Source organism: Semicossyphus pulcher, unplaced genomic scaffold, assembly GCF_022749685.1.
Source record: "Semicossyphus pulcher isolate SPU_LCO1_2020_fin unplaced genomic scaffold, fSemPul1.0.p SCAF_1, whole genome shotgun sequence".
NCBI lineage: Eukaryota > Metazoa > Chordata > Actinopteri > Labriformes > Labridae > Semicossyphus > Semicossyphus pulcher.
The window spans coordinates 10,536,759-10,560,857 of record NW_027211603.1 but is presented as its reverse complement, the minus strand read 5'-3'; the positions used below and the strand labels follow the sequence as shown (position 1 = coordinate 10,560,857).

General features: G+C 41.3%; 2 protein-coding genes across 3 annotated transcripts; both read right to left on the bottom strand.

Moving 5' to 3' along the window:
• Positions 1-932: 932 nt before the first annotated feature.
• Positions 933-7,482, bottom strand: atic (5-aminoimidazole-4-carboxamide ribonucleotide formyltransferase/IMP cyclohydrolase). The gene is made up of 15 exons (XM_069659013.1): positions 7,370-7,482; positions 7,044-7,170; positions 6,671-6,814; positions 5,523-5,611; positions 5,286-5,437; positions 4,215-4,371; positions 3,745-3,870; positions 3,524-3,631; positions 3,347-3,432; positions 3,168-3,257; positions 2,966-3,091; positions 2,788-2,880; positions 2,522-2,704; positions 1,473-1,628; positions 933-1,302 (listed from the first exon to the last, which is right to left on the bottom strand). Exons 1-15 carry the CDS (start codon positions 7,386-7,388, stop codon positions 1,183-1,185), a joined length of 1,776 nt encoding a protein of 591 aa, XP_069515114.1. The 5' UTR covers positions 7,389-7,482; the 3' UTR covers positions 933-1,182.
• A 5,176-nt stretch (positions 7,483-12,658) lies between these two features.
• Positions 12,659-17,014, bottom strand: mnx2b (motor neuron and pancreas homeobox 2b). 2 transcript variants are annotated; one of them, XM_069662817.1, is made up of 4 exons: positions 16,575-16,999; positions 16,417-16,433; positions 14,984-15,144; positions 12,659-13,683 (listed from the first exon to the last, which is right to left on the bottom strand). In XM_069662817.1, the coding sequence occupies exons 1-4, from the start codon at positions 16,997-16,999 to the stop codon at positions 13,276-13,278; spliced, it is 1,011 nt and encodes a 336-aa protein (XP_069518918.1). In that variant the 3' UTR covers positions 12,659-13,275. The 2 variants fall into 2 exon arrangements, with proteins under 2 accessions (XP_069518918.1, XP_069518926.1); XM_069662825.1 differs by lacking the exon at positions 16,417-16,433 and having other exon boundaries at positions 16,579-17,014.
• Between the last annotated feature and the right edge of the window lie 7,085 nt (positions 17,015-24,099).

Here is a 24,099-nt window from a genome sequence, read left to right as displayed (position 1 = left end):
CATGCTAAAAAAGGTCCCAAAGACAATGCTAACATTCTGATAACTTCAAAGATTTTCATTTAAATAAATGTCTGTTAAGTCACTATCTATCGCTGATTGAGCCTACGGCCCACTGATTAAAGCCTTTGTATTTGCAGTATTACAGACTGGCTGTCTGCGGCAACTTTCGCGACAAAAAAACAAATCTCGAGCGGCGCCCAGTTAGTGACACATTTTCCATCAGCCAGCAGTGGTTGGTCTGCCAGAGAGGATAGGCGGAGCTAAGCGGCTGCTTTTCCAGTCTCTGCAAGTGTTGCAAGTAAACAGTAATCTACCATGGCTGAACAAACAAAGAAAAGATGGATGACTACAGATACAACTTCAAAAATAAGTGAAAATCCAAAAGAAAAAGAAACAAATTTGACGCTCAGATGAAGGCAAACGAAGGAAAAGAAAATCAAGAGTTACAACCGGAGCCAACCGTGGATGTCACACATGCGACACTGGATATCTGGGAAGTGTGCTCCCGCAATTAGCGTTTATCTCCATAGGTGCCGTCAAAGAGAACGAAACCGAGATCGATATTACCAGTTAAGCAGTGTTGCAATGTTTAAAATCTCATTTCAGTTTGTTAGCCCATTTTGCTAAATAGCACTCAACACAAAGTACAGCTGAGGCTGATGGGAAGATCATAAACCAAAGTATTGGACAAGTATACCTACACCTGATAGTGATGCTAGCTGAAAAGTTAGGGGACCACCTTAGTTATTCTAATTATCCTGTGTGTGACATGAATGACCCTAATAACACTGCTAATGGCACTAAAGAAAGGGTTGGGGGATGAATTAAGTTAATGGGCTTCATCCTCCACCGACCATCAATGTTGGAAACATCCAAACAGCTGAAGAGAGATTTCACTCTGCGACATAAAAATAGACAAAATACTCACAATCTGTCAGTACCATTTTATTTCACACTGAACAGTGAATGCCCTAAAGGGAACAGTTACGGTTTCTCTCTAACGTTAAGATCACAAGTTAGGAATGTTATTAATGTGTTAGAAAACAGTGCAATTGTGACCTCTACATGTCAGCAGGATGTGGGGGGGAATGTTTCGAGTGTCAGCGAGGTTAGAAAAGATTTTGACTCAGTACTAATGCTAAACTGTGAGTGCAGTTTACACCTGGAAAAGTGTTGAAGTGCTCAGTGGTGGAAGAGCCGCAGGTTGGTGTGCACCAGAGTGATGCCCTGCTCGTTACAGGCATTAATCACAACAGCATCAGCAGCAGAGCCCGCTGGAGCTGCGATGTACTCCACACCGCTCTGAAGACAGAGACACAGGAGGAAGGAACGTTAGTGAATGTGGTTGTAAAGCATGTCAGTCAACTACTGTTCAGAGGATTTATGCAGGTCTCTGCAGGCCATTCCCATGCAATTTCCTCTAACAAAGTGCAAACAGTATCCATGCTTTGTTTGTTGTTTGTTATATTTACCCGTTTGGCACGATCTATGTTATCTCTGAAGGGGAAGAAGGCGTCAGAGCTGACAGCCACGGCCTGCAGGGAGCTGATCCAGTTCTTCTTTTCAGTGGCTGACAGAGGCTCAGGCACCTCGTCATACATCGACTTCCAAACTGCCAAGTCCGGCCCCTGTCAACACACAACAAACAAAAAGGCGTTTTCATATATTTGATGTATTTTGTGATAAGACATGACACTGAACATCACAGAGCAGACAGGTGGGTTGTGTGTACCTGGCAGGAACAATTCTACTGATCTATCCAAGGGAAGAAATAAAAACAACTCTTCTGTAGCTTTAGTGAAAGTACTCTTGCTCTGTTTGGAGCTTTCCTCGGAATAACTGCCGGCAACAACAAGAAGTGTATAGTGCAGCATGTAGATACATTATATGACAATTAAAACTATTAAAATCCTGCAACTTCAACTTAAAGGAGCAATTCTCCTGGAAAAAGTCACTGTCAGTCAAAGCTGGTGTTCTCTGTAATTGATAGATGCAATAATATTTGAAATTTGCGCCATAGCTGTGGAGAAAGTTGTACAAACAGCTTGTGGTTTCGGCCATTCTACATTCCTACAACACCCAGAATGCATTGCGCCCCTCCCTCTGAAAAGAACGGCCCAGCGAGAGACACTGGAGTGAAATACTACCATTTTCTGTATGAGAATATACCAGTGGATCGTCTAAAAATCTTCAGGTCTGCATTCTACATTTCAAACCCGACAATTTTGAACGAGACATGACATCAGAGGCGGGCGTCCTGGATTGAGAAAGTGTAGTTTAGCGAGCTCCCTGGCCTCCACCAGATGACGCATTTGACGCAGTCTGGCGGAGGTTATCCAGGGCCTATTGGAGAAGCGGATAGCGTCCTCTAAAGGCACAGAGCCAAATTGCATTTTCTTCCTAACATAATAGCATTAGCTCCCCATAATAGCGTGATAGGACTGAGGTTGAAAATTGTCTAACTGGCCCTTCAACTACTGCTTTCTCTAAAACTGCTCGTTGCTCATCGTTACCCTCGTACCTCTCCGATGGTGTCGCTGACATACTGGTCGATCGCGTTTGCCATCTCAGCTCGCTTCACACCGCTGCGAAACTTCATGTTCAGGACACACGGGTGGTGTCTCAGCCACCAGTTATCAGCTTTATCTCCTGCCAGACGGGTGCAGTGGATACGAGACTGCTGACCTGCACCGATACCGATCACCTGTGAAACATAGAGCAGAGAAAACATTAGAGAAACGCTCACGGCTCATGCAGATTGACTTGATTTATGCTGCTGATTCTTACCTGTCCATCTTTAGCATAGCAGACAGAGTTGGACTGAGTGTACTTCACGGCGATGGTGGCCACAATGAGGTCACGGACAGCTTCCTCTGACAGCTGGTGGAAACAATGAAGAAAGAGTTAACACCTGAAATGATCCAAAATGACCTGCAGGATGAGTTTATTCCCTACAGAGACTCACCGAGCCCTTAGAAACGACGTTGCTGAAGAACTCCTTATTGATGAGCCCTCCGTTCCTCTTTTGTTTGAGATAGAGACCAAACAACACCCTCACCTCCGGCTCATCAGGCTCATAGTCTGGATCCATCTGAGACACAGACATGCATTGTTAGTCAAACATTAAATCAACTAAACTCTAATCTAATCATCCTTAACTCTCTCACCTGAAGCACACAGTAGTTTCCGTTCTTCTTCTTGGAGAGGATCTTGAGCGCCTCCTCATCATAACCAGGGGCAATGATACCGTCTGACACCTGAAAGAAATCAAATTAAACCTCTGTAAAGCATAACAATAATACATTTTTCTTATCATCTGCATTTGTTCTTTGACAAAGGATTTTACCTCTCTTGAGATAATCTTTGCGGTGGGAACGTCACACACATCAGACACAGCGATGAAGTCTCCAAAAGAAGACATTCTGTCTGAACCTGTACATTAAGGAGTATATATATAATTCAACGTAAACGAGGTATAAATTATTCCAGGTAAATGACAATGATAAAATTCACTGTTTCCGACCTCTTGCCCTGGCGTAGGCTGTGGCCAGCGGGGTGAGATCCTTCAGCATGTCATGCACCATGCACACTTTGGCTTCCTCCTCAGTCAGAGGAACTCCAACTGCAGCTCCTTCAGAAAGAAGGTGAAATAAACATTAATGTTCACATTAACAAGGGCAGGGGAATTCACAGTTAACATTTATACTGTGCAAGTGTGTGTCAAAACATCTCCTTTGGTCTTACCTGCAGGGCTGACATGTTTGAACGAGGTGGCAGCAGCCATGCCGAGGGCGCTCTTTAACTCTCTGACCAGCTGCCAGGCGTTCAGAGCGTCACACAGGTTAATGAAGCCGGGGGAACCGTTGACCACTGAGAGAGAGCAGTGACAGGAAGAGAGGCAACATGTCTAAATTTACATCCAACACAATTCTCAAGTCCCTCCGTCTTATTACTTTTACTGTCTGTTATCCTACACACTCAATTTAGGGTTAAAGGGATGCTGCTATCTAAAAAGGAAAGAAGTAAAAAGTTCTAGCTTTAGAAGAGAAGACTGTTGGAGCATTACACGTCCAGGCTACCCGTTTCTTTTCCTCCATTAACAGTCAGATGTGAGAATTTCAAATGTCCAACTACTGCTTTATAGACAAATCATTTCAACTGCTGGAACTGACACTTTTAACTGTTTTGAGACAGTTGTTATGATGTGGGCCTACCTTTGAGGGGCAGGGCTGGGCGCAGGGTGTAGAGCTGGGCGGGAGCTTGGTGAGGGTTCATGCCGTAGCGCAGAGGCAGCTGGGAAACACCACGGCTGTACTGTCTACGGAAGTAATCCGATATGGCGTCGTCGTACTGCGCTGTGTGCGTGAAGGCCTGAAGAGCAAAGAACGTGAAATAAAGCAGGATGAGATAAAGAACACAAACACATCACTTTAATCTGCATTATCTAGTGAGGATACATTTCATTACAATGCAAAGCAAGACAATTTCTGAGCTTTGAGCGACCTGAAACAACCCTCAGGTTGTCAGATGTTGAACGCTGTGACCTTAACATGTTTTACAACACTCGTCTAGCCTACATTGGACTTTGCTTAAAGGGTCAATACAAGACAAACAACAGAGGTAGAACAACAGAGCACAGCATCCGACTCATATCAGTGCTGAGAAAGACACAATTAGGAGAATTTCCTAAACAGAGTGATTTGATCAACAAGTCTCAGGTTTCGTAAGAATCTAACAGCAGGCAGTTCCTATTATGCAACTACCATTTCAAGAATTGAGGTCTGGTCATTCAGTAAAAATCTCCTTTTCCAACGGTGAGTCTTTGCTGACAGGTGAGATTTGAGTAAAACAAGTCAGGGCAGAGAAATCTAATCTGTCCCGCCCCTTTTTTTCCATCTCATCAAACAATTTATTGTTGCTCTACTTATCCAGGAGCATCAACAGGTTAAAGAGAGTTTCTTTTGTAACAAGAAACTGGAATGTATGTAAATAACTAGTAGTTTTCACTATCAATTAAGGTAGCAATAATTGTCTAGAATGTTTTTAGATTGTCTCTTATCTAGATTTAATGTGATGCTTTTTGTTTCTGATTTCACAATCAACAAAAAGTAAAAAACACAAAAAAACAAACTGCAGCCAAAAGAAGCCTATTACTTGACATTGAAGTGTAACCAAAGATCTGAAATTAGACACAAACAAGGTAAAAAAAAAAAAGAACCAGGAGAGTCAAGCTTAACATACTTTAGCTCATATAAGCTAAATAGTGGCAAAACAGGAGATGTTACCTTTAGAGCCAGAGTTTTCCGTGTCTCCAGGGTTGTATCTTTGTCTCCTGAACTCTCCATCTCTTTGGCCACCAGCGAGTAATCAGCAGGATCACACACGATGCTGACCCGAGCATGATTCTTGGCTGCTGCTCTCAACAGAGTTACACCACCTTGGAACAAAGAAAAACACTTTTTGTTAATGAAATTATGCTTAATATTCAAAACTACACGTACAGTCTCATCTGCAGAGCTCACCGATATCTATCTGCTCCACAGCATCTTCCACAGTAACATTCGGGTTAGAGACAGTCTTCACAAATGGGTAGAGGTTGCACACCACCACTCTACAAAAGAGCAAACACAAATTTCACACTTAAGCGTTTCTTTTATTTGTTAATAAATTATGTTCGAGCTAAAAAAGTTGTTTGATAGATATGACATAATTAAGGCCATTTACAAATACTATAAATAACATGAGGAACCCTGCACATGAATCCTCGTGTGCTAAAACGTATGTAATTAAGTCCATTTAAAACGACAAACATTCCTCTGTCAACCTCCAACACTGAAGTCTCCTGAGATTCATTTTGCTAGAAGGACTCAAATTAATCACTTTCATCTGCTTTGAGCTTTTTGGGGGGAATAAACTGTAAGACTCTCTGTCCTACAATCTTGCTGCTAAGGTACAAATAAATAATTTCATTTTTCCTCAATTAAACATTTTGTATAAAATTCAGTACAGAGACAAAGATGTTCATGTTTCAGTATTATAATAAAGAGAAAAGTAGTAAATCTGCACACTTGAGAAGGTGAAACTTGCATATGTTTGGCATTTCTTTTCTTTTAAAAATGACTTAAACGAAAAGCTTCTTTAAGAAATGTATTTTCTTTGTTATTATAATCTTTTATTACTGTTTTTTAAGCAAACCTATGAAAGAGGATCTCCTGAACCTCTTTTTATGAGTGTGATTCTGAGCAAACATCAACTGGCCTACAGTGTGAGCTGCATAGCTAATCCATTCAAACTCTTTATCAAAGCATGCACACGAAGATGACAACCCTCCCCATTTACCCAGAGTCCAGGAAATACAAAGAAAGAGATCATTAAGCATTAAGCAATCTACGTCAGTTTTTCCTCACATGTGTAGTTTGATTTTCCTGTGAGAACACTGAAATCTCCAGCCTGATCACATTCTACCAGTCTTAAATAAATGAGAGTCACAAGACACAGTTTCAAGTAGGAGCAGCAGTTCTCTAATTATCTACTCCACGCGCTTCCTGATGGCACACAACGTGCCTTTACTATAACTATACGAGCTTGTGATCTGCCACAGGTAACGCACACTCTTTCATTCAATTAGGCTCTTTAATGAATAACTCTGATATAGGTTGCTCCCTCTCACCTGACCAGACTGTAGCCCAACTTCTCCATGTCTGCCGAGTCAGTTGGGGTTTTCCGAGCCAGGATGCCTCCATGGACCGCAGGATGGAGGGTCTTCACTCTGCCTCCCAGCATCTCTGGATGTCCGGTCAGCTCGGACACATCCCTGACACACAGAAGAAGCACTGTTAAGCCACACATAGGAAGATAATACAATACAATAAAACATGTGCCTAATATATCGGTATCGAAATCGGCAATCTGCAAAAAGGGTCGGAAAGGGTTTAGTGTTTTCAGTGTGGTATTAGTTCTTTGCCCTAACTAAGGATCTGAATATTTCTTCCACCGCTGCACTTTATTGAACTTTTATCATTCAGCATAGTTTTAGTACCCACCTGACAGCCAGTCCAGCATCTCGCAGGGCTTTAGCTGTGCCACCTGAGGCCACCAGAGACAGACCAACATCCACCAGCTTCTTTGCAAAGTCCACAAGTCCAGTTTTGTCCGACACACTCAAAAGAGCTACGAAAGCACGAAGAGGAGACTTAACAAACATTTTCACTCACTACTACAGACAGAAAACAGGAGTAAACGAGTGGTTTATCGAGGTTAAGCTGACCACGTTGGCTAATGTTAGCTAGAGCTAGCAGCCTGCACGTCGCAGTGCAAAACTTTATAGTGACGAAACTGAATTAATTAAATCTGAATAAAAAACTCTCACCGAGCTCCGAAGACGCCATGTTTACAGTCACAGTGTGGTCTGCAGTCTGCCTGGATGTCAAGAAAGTTTCCGCTCAGGCTTCACCAAACTCAACTGGCAAACTCAGCAGAGGAAGAGAGAGGAGGCTGAGACAAATATGAAAGGTTTGCATTGCTTCATCATGTGCTTCAAAACTAGAAAGTCCCGCCCTGCTGAGGTCGGCCCGCCCCGGACACACAAACGCACCCTAGAGCCGCCATGTGGCGCAGAGGATGCGCATTTTTATCCGCAGAGAGAGGACGACAATAAATTAACCATTTTTTTTCAAGATATAGATACGGGTGGTAAAACTTAAATATGTCTTTAATAAGCCTACATTATTACTTTTAAGAATAAACCATTCAGTATTTAATATCTATATATCCTGAAATATTATATCTCAATTTAAGTTATAAAGAGCCCACATTTTAAAGTTTATCATTAGTTCTATCCCTAACCAGATCCCTCTATTTTTTAAACTGAGTATACACATTTTAGTATACCTCAATTATCTGATGATAAAACTAAACATTACTTGTAATATATATATATATATATATATATGTATTACCATTGAGTTTACTAGTGAAAATCAATTATTAATATCAGCACTTTTACAATACTTATGGCTACTATTTTTTTTGTTCATTCTTTTTTCCCTAATGTTTATTTAATATTTTTCGTTTCATAAAATATAAAAAAAAACGCCTTTTTTCCCTGCACCTGCAAATACACAGATCGGTGTTAGCCTACTCTTTTTGTTTAAGCCTATAAGCCTACTGTTTGTTTTTCTTTGTCATTATTGAACTTCGTCAGCCAGTCGTCTTCAACTTCGCCACAAGAGGGCAAACATGGACCTTGTTGGTAGCCTACTTGTCTGCTTGAAAAATGCCTGAATGTTTCTTCTCCCCTTAAACATTGCTGGTGACATTTGCGCACATAGGGGAGACCAGGGGCAATTGTAACATCTCAAATTGCACCAATCAGAAATGAGAACCATGAAACTCAGTATGCACATGGTCTGTGATGATCCCTCCTTTGATGTCTATGAATTTAAATCTGTCTAGTTTTGATTACCATTCTGTTGTCTAACATTTGATATCTTTGTCAAAGTTGTTTCTAGTCAGCAGGGTAGCTTGTGTCATGGGTGGCACGGTTGGGGGCAATTGCAACACTGTGTTACACTGTTGTTTTGCTGTTACAATCGCCCCCGCATGTGGGGGTAGATGTTACATTTGACTTGTATTGTTTCAATCAATATTCTGACTCTAACATTGCTTGTAAAAAAAATTGATGATTGTTAACAAGTAGAACATTTACATAAGTTACCTACATAAACATTTTATCCAAATAGTTCAAGAGGTTTTTGAGTTATGACATCAAAAACAATAAAATGTAGAATTGCCCCCAGTCGCTCACATTTTAAAGTTTAGAACCATAATCTTTTTTCACAATTGGCCGACTATACATGTATATTTTAGTTTAACATGGTTAACTTAATTTACAATTTAAACTGAGGACATGAAGAGTTGTATCTGAATGGCTATAACTTCTATTTTTTAAGGCCTACTTTGACACTCTGGGCAGCCATGTTTTACTTGTAATTGCTACGTTTAATACATATTTTAGTTTTTAAGTGATTTCCTGAATCTCTGCTGCTCTTTGGTGGTCTTATTTTTGACCTTAAGAGGACTATTCAGGTTTCCGGCTGTGTTATTCGTACTTTGTCCAAATAACCTGGATGTAGCCCACAATAAAAAGACGCAGACTACAGTGTTTCTTCTTTAGTTTGATGCAGGTTAAATCTTGTTAGCAGAAATGAAGGTTACACTGACATCAAAAAAGGCCAAGAACACCATCACCACTTCCCCTGTGATTGGTAAAACACCTGTATCATACATTTCCTGCAACAATAAATGACGCTCATGAATGTATACCTCCCCCAACAGGCCACGCCTTTTTCAATAAAGTTTATTGGCAAAAAACTGAGCCTTTTTCCTGCTTTAGAACAGCGTTTTAAGTCGGACAGATGTGAATTTATTGCCTCCCGTCACTCACTCCTTGACTCCCCCATTAGTTAAGTGACAGGACAGGGCCCGGGAAACCTGCGCCAGTACGTGTGATTACGTTAAAAGATCGCACAATCTGTTCATATTTACGTAATGAGGCCGACATTTTGCTGATTGATTAAACTACAGGGTGTAAATTTTTTAAGGGTGCCCTGATTTATGATCCAACAAAGCAAAAAGAGGCCGATTTATTTGTCTAACTATGAAAATGGGAGTTTCTGGTAACAGCTGACATCTCAGGGGTGACTTGAGTGATTCAATAGACAGTGAAACATTTTTATAGTAGCACACAGGCTCACTATGCATTATTGGTTAAAACAGGACAGAGGCAGGGAGGCCGTCAGCACTTTATTCAGGCTGAAAAGTGACAGCATTATCAGCAGTATAAGTGTAATTTACGCAGGGATATTTTTAATCAACATGACGGGCGTATTCAGATTAAATTAGAAGAGAAACAGAATCAATGACCTCCATATATCGCTGCACTGCCTTATCAATTAGCTGTGATTTTTGTACTGTGTCAGAGAGCCCTGTGTCATAAAACAGGCCAAATGGCATTTGTCACACAGCTGACAAGTCACACAACTAAATGAGCTCCTATTGATTCGCATGATTTTTCATCAGCCAAATTAAACGCTGCAGTTTGATAGAGGTTCAGTCTGCAGGCTTGTTATGTATTCCGCTCACTTCTATTAAATCAAGTCTGGAAAGTTCAATGAAAAATCCTCAAGGTCCTTTAAGTAAAATGTGGAACAGGAAGCCTTAATTTGCTGATTTAAATAGGTTATAGGATGCAGGTGTTTGTGATCGGCCTATACCAGTTAGGTTAATGTGTTTAAGTGCATAAAAATCTACATGTTTAGCTCTTAAACTGCAAACAAAATTACTCCAGAGCCTAACTATTTCTCCCCCCCTTTGTCTTTTCATGTAAAACCCCTTTAAGGTGTTACCGAGCATCTTACCCAGGCCCAGATTGTGCCGCTAAAAGGCTTTTTTGGTTCATACGCTATGGATATATTTTGGGACCTGTAAGAAAATCCTCTCTACGGAGGATGCCTGAAATGAGACGATCTGGTCTACAGAGCATTTCCTGTTTGCGTCACCAGCTGTTCCCGCCCTCAGCCTTGCGTCACCAAACACCGCTCCTGTCGCCTAGCAACATGTAGCTAGCGGGCTAACCCGCTAGCATAACTAACATCACGTAACGTTAAGGGCCTTTTCGTTTTTGTGAATGTGTGTATCGCTAGCTATTTGATTGAGTTAAAACCAAATTTACATTTAACAGTTTTTTCTTTCGGCCGCGTAAGAGTCCGCCATCTTGTGTGAATTGGCGCGCAATGTATCTCAGGATAAGTTGGGCCGTGAAGGATGCACCCGATGGATCATTCATGGCCCAGGAAACGGAGGAAACATTTGTCGGCCGCATCTGAAGAAGCCTTTGAATTGGGCCAGCCTCCGACGCACTGCTGTGATGCAATCAGTATTTAAATACAGCCTTCGAAGGCTGCAGCCCCTGGATTGGGACACAGCTTACATTTCATTAAGAAGTAGTTCCTTAGACTAAAAGTTCCTGGTGCTTTGGGAGAAACCACTACTTAAGATTCACATTGTGCCTGTAAAGTCTCCATTATTGTTCAGCCCTGCTTTGTTGGTGTCTTCTTCACAGGAGGGGCCGCTGTCTGTCCAGGCAGTTAGAAATGCGTTTAATCACTATATAAACATGTGACTGTGGTCTGAGAGGGGCTAAACGACACCCTGCTGCACGTCCTCCAGTCTGCTCTTTAATCACAACCCCTTACATGGCCGCCCAATAAAACGCCCCGCCACAGTTGCACACACTCATCATGCTGTTGCTCTCTATAATTAAAATGGCCCTGTGTGACATCACCATCAGGCTTTTGATTGCTTTACCTCCTCTTCATTAACTTAATTATTTGGCCATCAGTAAACCCCACCGAGTAATTAATATCTGAGAGCCTTTGGAATAAATTCAGACTGTGAACCGACTGAGAAGAGCTTTGGCTTTGCTAGCAGACGCAGCACGTTGGCTGTGAACAAACACGACTGGTTGAAGGACATAGGAACACATTTTTCCCTCTATTATGCAGGACTGTGTCAGACAATGGATCATTTTTCATGAATCTTTGAGGTATTTTGTGTCTTTTGATAACAAATCACAAGTTTGTCTTGTCTAAACCTGACTGCTGATGCCAGTGTTGGTTGGTCGTTCTTTCCACTGCTCTGGTCCAGAATGAAGCTGAACAACTATTTGATGTATTGTCAAGTCATGTTCAGATATTCATGGGTGCGGAAGATGAATCCTAATGACCTTTGTGACCTTTGATTTTCCCTCTAGCAACCCCTGCAGGTTCACATTTATGTCATATCCCTCCATTACATGGTTAGACATGTCAACTGATGATTCTGAGATGTATTTAAAGAAAAAACAACAACAACAACAACAACATAAGAGTTTAGGCCTCCTCTCATTTTAGCGTCCTTTCAAAATAAAAGCCTCATTTATCGGAACAGGAATAAAGTGCCATGAGCTTCAGGCAGTGAAAAGGTAGAAACCATACTCTACTACTACTCAGGTGTATTGAACACCAACGGGATATCGGTGTCCCAACTTCATTTCAAAATTCATTCAACTTCATCAGACAAGAATGTCTTCTTCTTTGATTTATGGCCAAAAAATGCTACTGACATTCCCATCAGCTGGACTGTGTTAAGTGCTAATTAGCAAATGTTAGCATGCTAACATGCTTGATTAAAAAGGTGAATAAGGTAAACATTGCACCTGCAAGAAATCACCATAGTAGCTTTGTTTTTGTGAGCATGTTCGCATTCAGCACAAGCACGTATCTTTTAATCGACCACTGTTCTATGATGCAAGAAGTCTGTGAAGCATGCATCCCAACCCCGTCCGCCAAAGCAACAGAAGAATCATGCCGAGCTTCCTCCTCCTCTGCTTCATCCTCCAGATCGAGATCTATCCCTCCATCGTATTTCTGTCATTGTGAGCATCTCTGTAGTCTTCTTTGCTCTTTTCTTTATCATTGTACAAACATTTTAAGAAGAGCACAGCAGCTTCATTAAAAGGTAAAAAAGACATGTTGATAAAAATTCATCCTTTTTTTATCTCAGGTTTTTTTTATTTCTCTTTTGCTGTCATTTCTTTTATTTCACAGTTCCACCACAAAGAAGTTTCAGATAAATACACACATGATTTGCAATCATTCAAATAAATTAAGTTCATTTACATGTAAGTGACGAGAACAAATTCATAAACAACATCAAGAACAAATAAAAAACATTGATATTTACATAAAACGCACAAAAGTAAATATAACACACGGTGTGTTTTGCAAAGTAACATCCAGAGCAGCAGATGTTTCTTACCTTGTGTCGTTTCTTCAGCACGACACAAACACAGCTTTGTTCTCCTTCATGTACATTCTCATGCTGCCTTAACGCTGGACAGTTCACTTGTCTTTCTTTCATGTTCATTGGGTGGAGCTGGAGCTGCCAGTGGATGGAGCGAACACAAGGTAACGAGGGGGTGATTGGCAGATAATTTAGGGAGGAAAAAAGCACCTTTTATCGGCATGCTACAAAAATGTACAGTAGGTGATTTTATTTTACAGTTTTGTACAGTGCATTTGTGTCATAATCCTGTGTGTGTCCTACAAATGTTCTGACTGGATCACAAACATTAGGAGAGCAGACCAGACAAAGATCTTCTATTAACACAGATGCAGTCTTGTCCCAGTGAAAGGTCTCCGTAACACTCTGGAAATCCTTTCCCTTGGTGTCTTTTCACAGTCCGGCTCCGATCTTCCGGTCACCTCCTCCTCCTACCTGCACCCCCTCCAGCTCGTCATCAGAGAAGGGGCTGTGAGGATTGTAGCCGACATCTGTGCCACGCTGCAAGAAGTCTGTGGATCGTGGCATCCCAACCCCGTTAGGAAAACCGTGCTGGGCTTCCTCCTCTTCTTCCTCTCCTTCCTCCTCCTCGTCTTCCTCATCTTCTCCATCCTCCAGATCGAGATCTATCCCCCCGTCGTCCGGAGTCACAGCTCGTCTGCTCTCGTCAGATTTGTCAGTGGCTGTTTTTCCTCCGCCGCGTAGCCTCTGAGCGTCAGACTGGGCCGAGGCCGAGGCCTGCTCCTTCGCCTTCCGGCTGCGTTTCCACTTCATCCTCCGATTCTGGAACCAGATCTTGACCTGCACAGAGATGATGGAGCCAAAAACGTGTTAAAAAGTGGTCACATTTAGGAAATATAGTTTGTCCGAACAGATTAATAAAGACGTTTCTGTTACTGAATCTTTCATTTGCAGCTCTGGAGGAGAAATTATTCTCCAGTGTGAGTCCATGTTCTGAAATATTTTATCTGTTAATCCCAGTCCTAGAAGAGTTATCACTTCTCTGCGTGCTCTCCCTGAGGTTTCTTGCTTTTTTCAGGTTTTATGAAAATATTGTGATTGTTAAATCCTCTGAGAAATTTTTAATCCTGAAATTTAAAGAAAAATATGACTTAATAATCCTGAATAAAAGCTCTGGATACATTTTTCCCTATTGACACCAAAGAGCAAATTGTTTGTTTTCTTGAATCAAATCATATCCAAGAAAAAAAGTGCAGAGTCTCCAGTGTAATTCATGCTAAAAAGTGTTTATCTTTATACTGTTTGTAGATGTGTTTGAACATCCAACAATAAAATAATTCCACCTTTAAACAATGTAGAAATAAAAGGAAGAATTGTCTGAATGATGGGCTGTAGTGCTAGCATGAAATAACTCTTCTATCTATGATCAAATGTAATAATAATTCACCACCACCTCCAGATTCATGAAGTAATTTACAATAAAAATAGAACTACTAAACATCATTTAAATCTGCACACAGAAAAAAGGGGAATTGCACTAAAGTCTGCATTCACTTCTCTGGGAGATAAAGAGTTCAGACTCACAAGAGATCTTCGATATCACCACAGTAACAAAGAGGAGAAAACAGTCACGTGTCTGTTGTACAACAAACATTTTTACTCTATTTTAAACAATACATGGACTCCTCTTTTTAAATAAAGCCGCACATAAGGTGATGTGTTAGCAATGAATCCATTTTTAATCAGATACAGAAATTAATCAGTGACACTCTGCATTTGTTTGCAGTCAGCTCATGGATTGTCATAAGGTTCCATTTCTGTCTTTTGAAAGCTTTTGCTTTTGGAAGAATTTTTATTTCGGATTTTTAAAATGTTTGTTGCTCTGATTTTACGTTGCATATTTTGTTTTATTCGTCTTACTTTATTTGACTGAAACATTTTTATTGCTGCAAATCTCTGCAGGGCTTTTATGAAAATTGAATTACCAATTTAATAAAAGATAAAGAATAAAACTTTATTTGAAAAAGAAAGTCTGTTTGCTACAGGAGGTGTAAAATGTACCTGCTCTCAGTGTTGGATGAGTGTGCTGCATGTGGCCGGCCTCGGAGGCAGCACAGAAGTACCTGCAGGTGTCTCTTACCTGTGTTTCAGTCAGCATGAGCGAGGTGGCCACTTCGAAGCGTTTGGGTCTGGACAGGTACTTGTTGAGCTTGAACTGGTTCTCCAGCTCCAGCAGCTGCTGACTGGTGAAGGCGGTGCGGGGCCTCCGGCACTTACCCAACAGACCAGACTGAGGGCCCGCTGGAGGAGCAGGAAGAGGAGGAGCAGAGTCATCATCAGGATTTGGCTTCATTCAGATTCATCCATTAAACTGTTGCAGCTATTTTATGACAACTTATTTGTTATTTGACATCAGCCTACAGAGACTCGCACATCATTTAGTTTTTAGTAGAGCATTTATGTCAAAATATTTTATATTTCAGATTTAATAAATCCACTTTATTTTAAACATGTGGCCATGAGAGATTTAAGCCTTAAAGAGCTGAAATATTTGTCCAGTAACTGCCTCTGGTTTTATAGATGTATATTTATATGTATACCAAGGACACTGGAAGTTCACTGTAATTTTGCGGGCTGGAACAGGCGCACATATGGCCGCACTCTCGGGCCATCATTAACTATAATAGCTTTACTGCAGTTTATTGTTGACGGGGGGACACGGCAGAAGCGGGCGCAGGGGCCATAAAAACACAGGCATGCCATTAACTTAATGAAAATTCAATGAAGGCTTTGGGGATTTTATTGATGAACTACAGAACGTTTTAGGTGTTTGTTTATAGTTTCTTCATCACACAAAGACAATCTTCATCCGGTTGGCGTTTATAGAGAAATAAATGGGCCGAAATTAAAATATGACACACAGATGCGCAGTAAACAGAGCAGAGCCCGCGTGCTGTGCAGGACAATGTGAGGCTGTTTTAAAACTAAATATAAGAAGAGCTCCCTTATTACGCTGAATAAAACATGCAAAGCAAAGCTGGGGAAACGAGCTTTCAAAATAGGTTGTGAGTTATGATTATACTGGCTGTGTGATTAATTTATGACGGACTGCTTTTAAAGATTATAAAATAAATCTTAAAGCTACAACGGTCTGTTTCTGAGTTTAATATAAAACGACATCAGGGAAATCGTACTTTTATTTTGAAACTCTAAGGCAGAGATGATTTGTCGAAGACTTGAGAAGCTGTCATTTAAATACAAAATCAGCGGCATAACTTTAATTATTCCAAAATTAAAAACAAGGAAAAAAACAAAACTAAAATAAAAGATAGACCTGCTAACGCATAAAGATGAATTCGGCGTATTAAATAACAATAATAACAATTATAATAATGATAATAATAATAATAATAATAATAATAATAGAGCATCAGTCGAGGTTAGACAGAAATAAACTCATTTAACAATCAGTGTTTGTGTTCACTGAGTTTACAACCTCTGCGGTTAACTTCTTTAGAAGTCAAACATCCTGATTACATCTGCCCGTAAAACTGATAACAGAATACAGTTCACTATAAACAGACCCGGGTCTGTCTGTGAACTATTTAAAGACATTATAGGAAATCGCACCTGTCGATTCCTTCAGTTGATTTGTATCATTTTGTCTGTTTAAAAGTTAAAAAGCCTGCTTGTTTCGGACCTATTAAATAAAAATCTGATCATAGGCCTACTTACAGCTGTAGTCCGGCAGTCGTGGCATCATGATCCCCGCGCGGATCCAGTGCTCCAGCGGCAGAGATCCCGCCATGGCCGCCGCCTTCAGGTGCTCCGGGTACGTCTGTGTCAGCTGAGTGAACCCGGTGTATGCGAACGCAGGGTGCTGGCCACCCAACGCCGACAGAGGGTACATGGGTGCAGGATACATGCCGGGGATTGCAGCGAGTCCTGGATGAGGGAAGTTGAGCACACCCGGTTTGGGGATTAATCCGGTCTGAAGCTGCACAGCGGCCCGCGGAGACGGCGTGTCCGCGCGCCGGCAGGAGACCGGGCTGCCTGCGGGGCTGTCGCTGCTCAGACCCGGGGAGAGGTCTCTGCTGCCCCGATTGGTCTCATCAGCGAGCAGGGCGTCGATTCTGAAGTTTCTTGATTTTTCCATGACGGCTACGCGCAGGAGGACTGCAGACTCTTCAGAAGATAGACGCTTCAAGTTGGCTGGTGCACACCTGTGCCGTGCGTCAGCGCGCGGACAGCAGCGGAGCCTCTTCACTCACAAACTCATATGACTTTATATTTTCGTAAAAGTTATGTTATATGCTATAAAAACGAGCTTTAATGCATTATTAAATTGTACCTTGGCGTCTCAGGTCCTCAGAAAACTTAATTGTACAATATTACTGACGTTTGCACGTGCATCTCTCCATCTGTCTCCTTAAATTTCACCTATACATGACTCTCTGCAACATTGCATCCGTCCTGATGTTTAACACTTACTTCCCAGAGGTAGCCTGACTCCATCAGCTGTCCTCCTCCACCCCTGCAGGCCGCTGCGCGCTGATTGGCTGCAGGCTGAGCTGCTCTGACGGGCCTCTAATCAGCTAATTACTCGCTCGTTTCTCCCCCCAGAAAGCATTCAGAGTGAGGTAATGTCCAACCCCTGTCCCGCCTGCAAACACCTTCAACTGCATCAAAGCGCCGAGGTACATTAGAAGATTAGCCAATTGTATTTTCAGTATCTATCTTAGTGCCAGCTCCTCAGACTCTCACAGATTGCGGATCTCCTGCCATAAACAAAGAATAAACGCACCGCTTTGACAGTCCAAACTAATTATTAGGCTGCAGACATCCTCCACACCTTACAGCACCAAATATTGGCCGTTTTTCAGCAGTTTTAAGGTAATTGGTATACCTCTGATTGGGTGGGGAAAAAACATTGTGTCCACTCCAGTAGTTAAATCATTCATATTAATGCCTTGATTCTTTCCTGCCACATCAATGCCATTAAAGTTTACAACCAAGAATTGCACACAAACCGTATACAAGTGTAAGGGGTTGGCAAAAGGCTGTAAGGTAATTGGTCCTCTGCTTAAGGTGAACTGATGACGTTTCCGGCCTAATAGGCTGGGCCTGCAGGACAGTAAAGTAAAGAAAACAACGCCAAACTTTGAGCTGCAGACACAATCATGATAATTTAAAATGCATCTTATCTAAGATTTTTAATTTAGCCATTTTATATGGCGGATCTGCATGTTTAATACTGATGCTCAATATAAAGATAATGATTAAACCTAGTGGACAGATTTAATCTTTACACGAAACGTTGTTCTGACAGTCAACACAACCCCACCAGATTAAAGCCTATTGTATTACAGATGATTCTACAAAGTTTATTTAGTATATTTTGTTACATTTAATGCGCGTTTTTATTCCAGCATGAATGTCTAAATGCTATTTAAGAGATTTCTAATTCTTCGGGCTCTTTTATTTATGTATCATTCCCTTATTTGTTGGTCTAAGGGTGATCAAATTTAAATATCTTTCTGATTACAAAAGTACGGTAACCCTGGACGTCCATGCCCACCGTGTTTTTTCAGTTGGAGGATGTAAAATTAAAAATTAAAGGTCATTTAAAAAAAAAGGCATGAACTCAGAGTCCTAAGGGTGCTGCATTCACGGGACATTTTCTATTAGACGTAATTCTGTCTACCTGGTGTTGGCTACATCTTAGTGCTGAAACAATACATTTATTAGGGTTATTGCGTGATAAAAAAAATGTAATTAAAAAATAAAAAGCCACAAACATCATTTGATTCATATTCCCTTTAAGTAAATAAATGTATAGGCTAGATAACGACAATAATCGTTAGTTACAGCCCTGTAAGACAATATCAAATCTTCCTTCAGTCTTCCTGCAGATTTCAATGAAACATACTTGTGCACGTGTGCGCGCGTGCGTGTACGCGTGTGGAGTTGACCTCCAGAAAATTGGAGCGGTCTTTCAGGTCCGCCCACCCCTCTCTCTCTCTCTCCCTCCTGCAGCATCATGTCTCTGTCTCTCGCCCTCCGCGCTCTCTCTCAGGCAGATCACTGCTGTCTCGCGCGCTGATATAGAGGTAATTTGCTCCTGGGATATCAGAGCTGCTTTCCGCCTGTTTCTCGCAACCTCTTCCCCTGCAAAGCCTCGTCTCCTTCCTTTTATGATTTGAAGGTAATTTAAATAGGCAGGCCGCGGGTAAATCCGTCACCTCGGCCTGTTGACAGAGGCGCACAGATGAAATTAGATTAGATTAAACTGGAACTGCGCTTCTGTCCCGGACGCACGGTGATTCTCCTTGAAGGAATCAGACGGTGCTGAATGTATGCATGTAAGGTGTGATAGTCCATGTCAGCCATTTTTATATGAAATCGAAAAAAACACCTACATGTGCTGAAAATTACTTAAGGTATCAGACAACCAACTAAACGTGAACAAACGTTCTGTGTGCAGGATCTCTGCTGTTGAATAAATAAAAGGTTAAGAGCTGATTTTTGGACAAGCAGGAGATGCATGAGCGTCATGGTCAGATTGACCAGTTTTGGAGCTGCAAGCAAAAGTTTGTAGGACTTCTGTGATGAAATTTGCCTAAACACAACTTTAACTTCAGGAATAAACAAAATGTAGGGGAATGAAATAGAATCTTAAAACAGGCCCCTCTTCAAGACAGAGCCAAGCACTTAGAAAGATTTTGCATTAGACACATTACCTGACTTAAAAATGAACTTCAGTGTTGCAAACACTTAAACGATTTCTCAATTTATCAAATTTCAATTTAACTTTAAACAGCTTCCACATGGATTTGGGGCTCCAAAGACAGTGGTTGACCTGAAGCATTTCTTACAGTCCTGTAACATTTATCTCCCTCACCTGCCTGCATGCTACATGCGCTGTAAGTTTGCTGCTACAATGTAACTCTTCCTCCCTGTATGGACACCATCTAACTTCTTTGCAACCTGTATGGAGGCTGGGAGGGGCAAAGATTTGCACTGGGACAAACAGCCTGAAACTTGAGAAATGATGCAAATTCTAAAAATACATACAAAAATCCAAAACGAATAAGCAACGGAAAACTTGAGGCAAATGAAAAAAAAAAAAAGATTTTGATGCACAGCATGTTAGCATACTACACAGCAAACTCAGAGGTGTTTTGTACACATATATACATTTTTAGCACTAGATAAGGCATGTTCGCATGTCACTTTGAGCATATTAGCATGCTGAAATTAGCATTAGACTTCTATACACAACAGCCTGACAGAATGGCAGAGTTAATAATGTGATCGTATGTTGATCCACTGGGGAAAACCTCTCCAAGGTCAGGGTCAGTCCCAGTGCAGCACAATGGGGCCTTTACTATTTACTGTGTGTTTGAAGGACACTTCAGCAGAGCAAGACCGAGCTCATCGGATGCATTATGATTGCATGTGGAAACGCAGCGGAAACTTTTCTCACAATCTCACTGAAAGGCCTTAACTTTCATTACCTGCTTTCCTTCCCCTTTCACACATGTCCTCACATGCACATGCCCTCTTGAACCCTCTGCAGAACTCTTTAAGACGCAGCGCACACCCTCCAACCGTGAGAAGACAATCGGTTCAAAGAGACCGCCGGCCCTTGACGTTGCACTACAAAGCCTGCGTTTATCGAAGACTTATGCGTCAGTAAACTTAGCGGCCGACGGGAGTTTACTGAAACATTAAAGGGCTTATCAGCAATTACAGGCATATTTTTCAATCATTACCACAGCTCCGAGGCAGCCTGCCCTGTCCTTAAACTAATCCCAGTGTGCTCAGTGCTCTCTGTGTGCCGGCCTAGTCAGCACACATCAACTGCCACTGGGTCACTGGTTTATTTAACCCACTGATAAGACCCTGAACGTTGCTGATAGATGAGGAAGTTCAGGAGCTAAAATAAAGAAAGGTTTCTGGGATTCTACAAACTGTCAAACAGATGATAACATAAATGATGTCAACACTAATGGTCTTAGTTTCAATCAAACTGCACTCTGTTCCTGCAAGAACTCTGGTTTTACACATTGTGTATTTGCACATCAAAACCTCTACTATACATGCACAAAAATGTTGATTTTTTTTATATCTATCGTCAATCAATTCTTATTTATGTAGCGCCAAATCATAACAAAAGTTATCCCTTCTCTATAGCAGACCGTTGCTATGAAGAACAGACCGTTGCTAGGGATGCAGCTCTAAACACACAATCCAGAGGACAAACTGTAATCATATCAATCTGCCGAAAGAAGTCCAGCAAATTTAAAGATAATTTTTTCATGCCTTTACTGAGAGAGAAAGGACAGTGGATAGTGTCGGAAACAGGGGAAGTGAGAATGAGGGATGACACGTGATTGTCTCGATTTAACTTGCTTTGATCGTGTGTGTGTGTGTGTGTGTTTATTTGTTGCAGTGCACATTCCTGTATGTGCTCCTCCCTCAGCCTTGTTCTGACACATGTAGTTTTCAGGGACACTGTCGTCCAGCACCAGTTTTCCCATCAGCCCTGCTGTACAGCGTCCGGACCGCAGCTGTGATAAATGATTGTGGAGCACAATGGTCTTTCTGTGAAGTGGAAATCAGCTCTCAGTACTCCTGGTAATTAGACTAATTCCCACAAAGTTAAAGGCAGACTATAAATCAGCTTGCTCACTGCAGGGACCTTGAGTCCAAAATTAATGTTGTCTCATTAAGAAGATAAAAGTTATTTATTAGAGTTTTACTTCTCTTCTCGGTCTCTGTACCCTGTCCCCATCATTTATTAACCAATATTGAGCTTCGCCATATGACATCGTGCCCACTGGATGTGAATCTCCTTTTGTCCGCCTTTGGCCCACTCCTCTGTGTCTAACATCAGGTGTTTCAGCACTTTTGGGAGCTGCTGGTGGAGAGAAATAAAGCTGTTTGCTGAGCTTGTAATGAGAATGAGGTTTTTCCTGTTCTTCTCATTTTAGATTACACAGCACAAGGCCAGAGTTGTGATGTCTGACACGGTGCTAAAGCTGTCCGGAGTGCTCATAACTAAGACGCATTGAGACTGTTCTCCTAAAAAAACAATGGATGCATTGCTTGTTTCAGGATGCGGCCAAAACATGTTGTATAAGTTCAAGTGGCAAAGCCCTCGTTATAGAGCAACATAGTTTAGATGGGATAGAGGTTGGGTGGATGGATGGGTTGGCCTCAGTAAATATTGGTGTCCTTTACCCATGACCCCCGTTGTTCTCTTACCTTACGAAGCTCTTATTTGAACCCAAACCATACATTTTCAAGTAATCTCACCATCGTTTACGGCGCCTTAACCTGACCAAACATCAGCTCTGACAGCTCTGTCAGATTATAAACCGTTTATTATCAACAGTGATTTGTAATGGTTTTAAAGGCCCAGACAAATGATGTCATTCTGCCAATGGAGTCGTTTTATCAGCTTCAATGTGTCGCATTAAAAGACATTTACAACGTACTTATAACTTGTTTTAAATTAGTTTGCGCCACCAAACCACCAGAAAGACATTATTTGACCATATATGGTCAAGAGGCAGCTCACATTTCCGGTGCCTGAAGATAGCTATCATTTAGCCACTATCTACCCGACTAGAGGCTAACCTGGGATGTCTATTCAAAGAAAAAATATATTGCAACTGTAAAAAATAAAGTCCAACAGATGCTGCTGAAAGATTGATGGTTAGAGATGTAATGAAACTTCGAAAACAGATGTGTTTCTCAGCTAGCTTTAGAAACGTTATTAAGAAATGGATCACTTTAAGATAAGGAGCATGGATATATAGATAGATAGAAAATAAAATAGTGTTACATTTCTATGTTTATAGACGTTTGGGATTCTTTTGTGTTGTAATCTGATACTTTAATAGTTGCTCATACAGGAATGATTGGTCTTTATGAAACTAACAAAGAGGAGCAAGTGTAGTTACCAAGTATAATTAATGTATTGTATGTTTTTAACTGTGTGGTAGTTGTGATACACTACTTGGCTTTTAGGTTAAGTCACACTTTGTCGTACCGCTGTTGATCAGATAGATTTTGTAAAGTTCGCTAAATAAAGCTTCAGTGCTAAAGTGAAAGTAACTGTGGTGTTCGATTCTAATGGCAGATTGCTCTCTTGCATCTTTCAGATAAGATTTTAGCTAATCAATGGCAGATTATTAAAGCGGACACATTTGATCAACGTCAAACCGCACAGGTTCAGAGTCGGCTTTACATCTAAACCGGGTAATTCCAACCTTGAGTCTGTCCAACCTCCTTCCTTGCTCACCTGCCTATTTCTTCCACAATGGAGACAAAAGCTTCCTTTCAACAGAACCCAGACTGGTGTGACTTTATGACCATTTAATGAGTCCTTCCATCTAACAGCCCCGCGTTTTACAATCACCCATACAAGGGCCCCATTGTGCCTCGACATGGGAAATAGGAGATAAATACGCCTTATCAGCCACAACAACACATCATTACTTTCACCCTGCTATCTCCCCGTCCCTCTCCTCCGTGCATTATCTGCCCACTTATGAGGACTTTCAGAGCCATCAAGTGCTTTGAAGATCTCCGCCGGCTGGCTGTTTGCACTTTCTGTTTCTCCGTTTCTGCAGATCAAATCAGTTTAACTGTAACGAGTGTTATAAACACGCCGTGTTTCAGTCCGCTCTGAGCTACACTCTGCCGTCTAAAATGACGTTTAAATCTGTATCTAATTGCTACTTTAGGCATAAGGCTTATTGCTCATTATAGCATTTCTTCTGCCATGCTTTCCGCTGTGAGGAAATCGCCCACTGCCATTAGCACTCAGGTAATGTCTTCTTATGGCCCAATTTACCCGTTAACACACTAAGTAAAGGTTACTGAGGGGAGAGGGATAGACAGGCAGTGTAGGGAGAGCATGACAAAGGTGGATTTGGGCTTTTTTAAACTATAAATCCTGAAAGTTTCTGAGAGTTTTTGCCAATACAATTGGGCCGTATATACAGCTGCTTTTTAACAGGTGATATTGCTGAGAAGATAATCTATGTAAGACACCCAGCAAAACTGTAGTGATGGAAGACGATGATGGTGGTTTGCCATGAAATTTTTACATTAATGCTTAAGATGAAGGCTTAGACTTTGGAGATCACGTTTTAGGATGATAAAAAAAAAGGTAATTTGATGTATGAACAAACAATCTTAAAGCTTATTTCTTCACTTAGTCCAACAAAAGAAATGGCTAAA

Coding starts and splice junctions, on each gene's coding strand:
- atic (XM_069659013.1), bottom strand. Junction 3,092..3,167: donor GAAACTACTGTGTGCTTCAG/GTGAGAGAGTTA, acceptor TCTGTGTCTCAG/ATGGATCCAGACTATGAGCC. Junction 2,705..2,787: donor GCTATGCTAAAGATGGACAG/GTAAGAATCAGC, acceptor TATGTTTCACAG/GTGATCGGTATCGGTGCAGG.
- mnx2b (XM_069662817.1), bottom strand. CDS start 16,999: ATGGAAAAATCAAGAAACTTCAGAATCGACGCCCTGCTCGCTGATGAG. Junction 13,684..14,983: donor TCATGCTGACTGAAACACAG/GTAAGAGACACC, acceptor ATCTCTGTGCAG/GTCAAGATCTGGTTCCAGAA.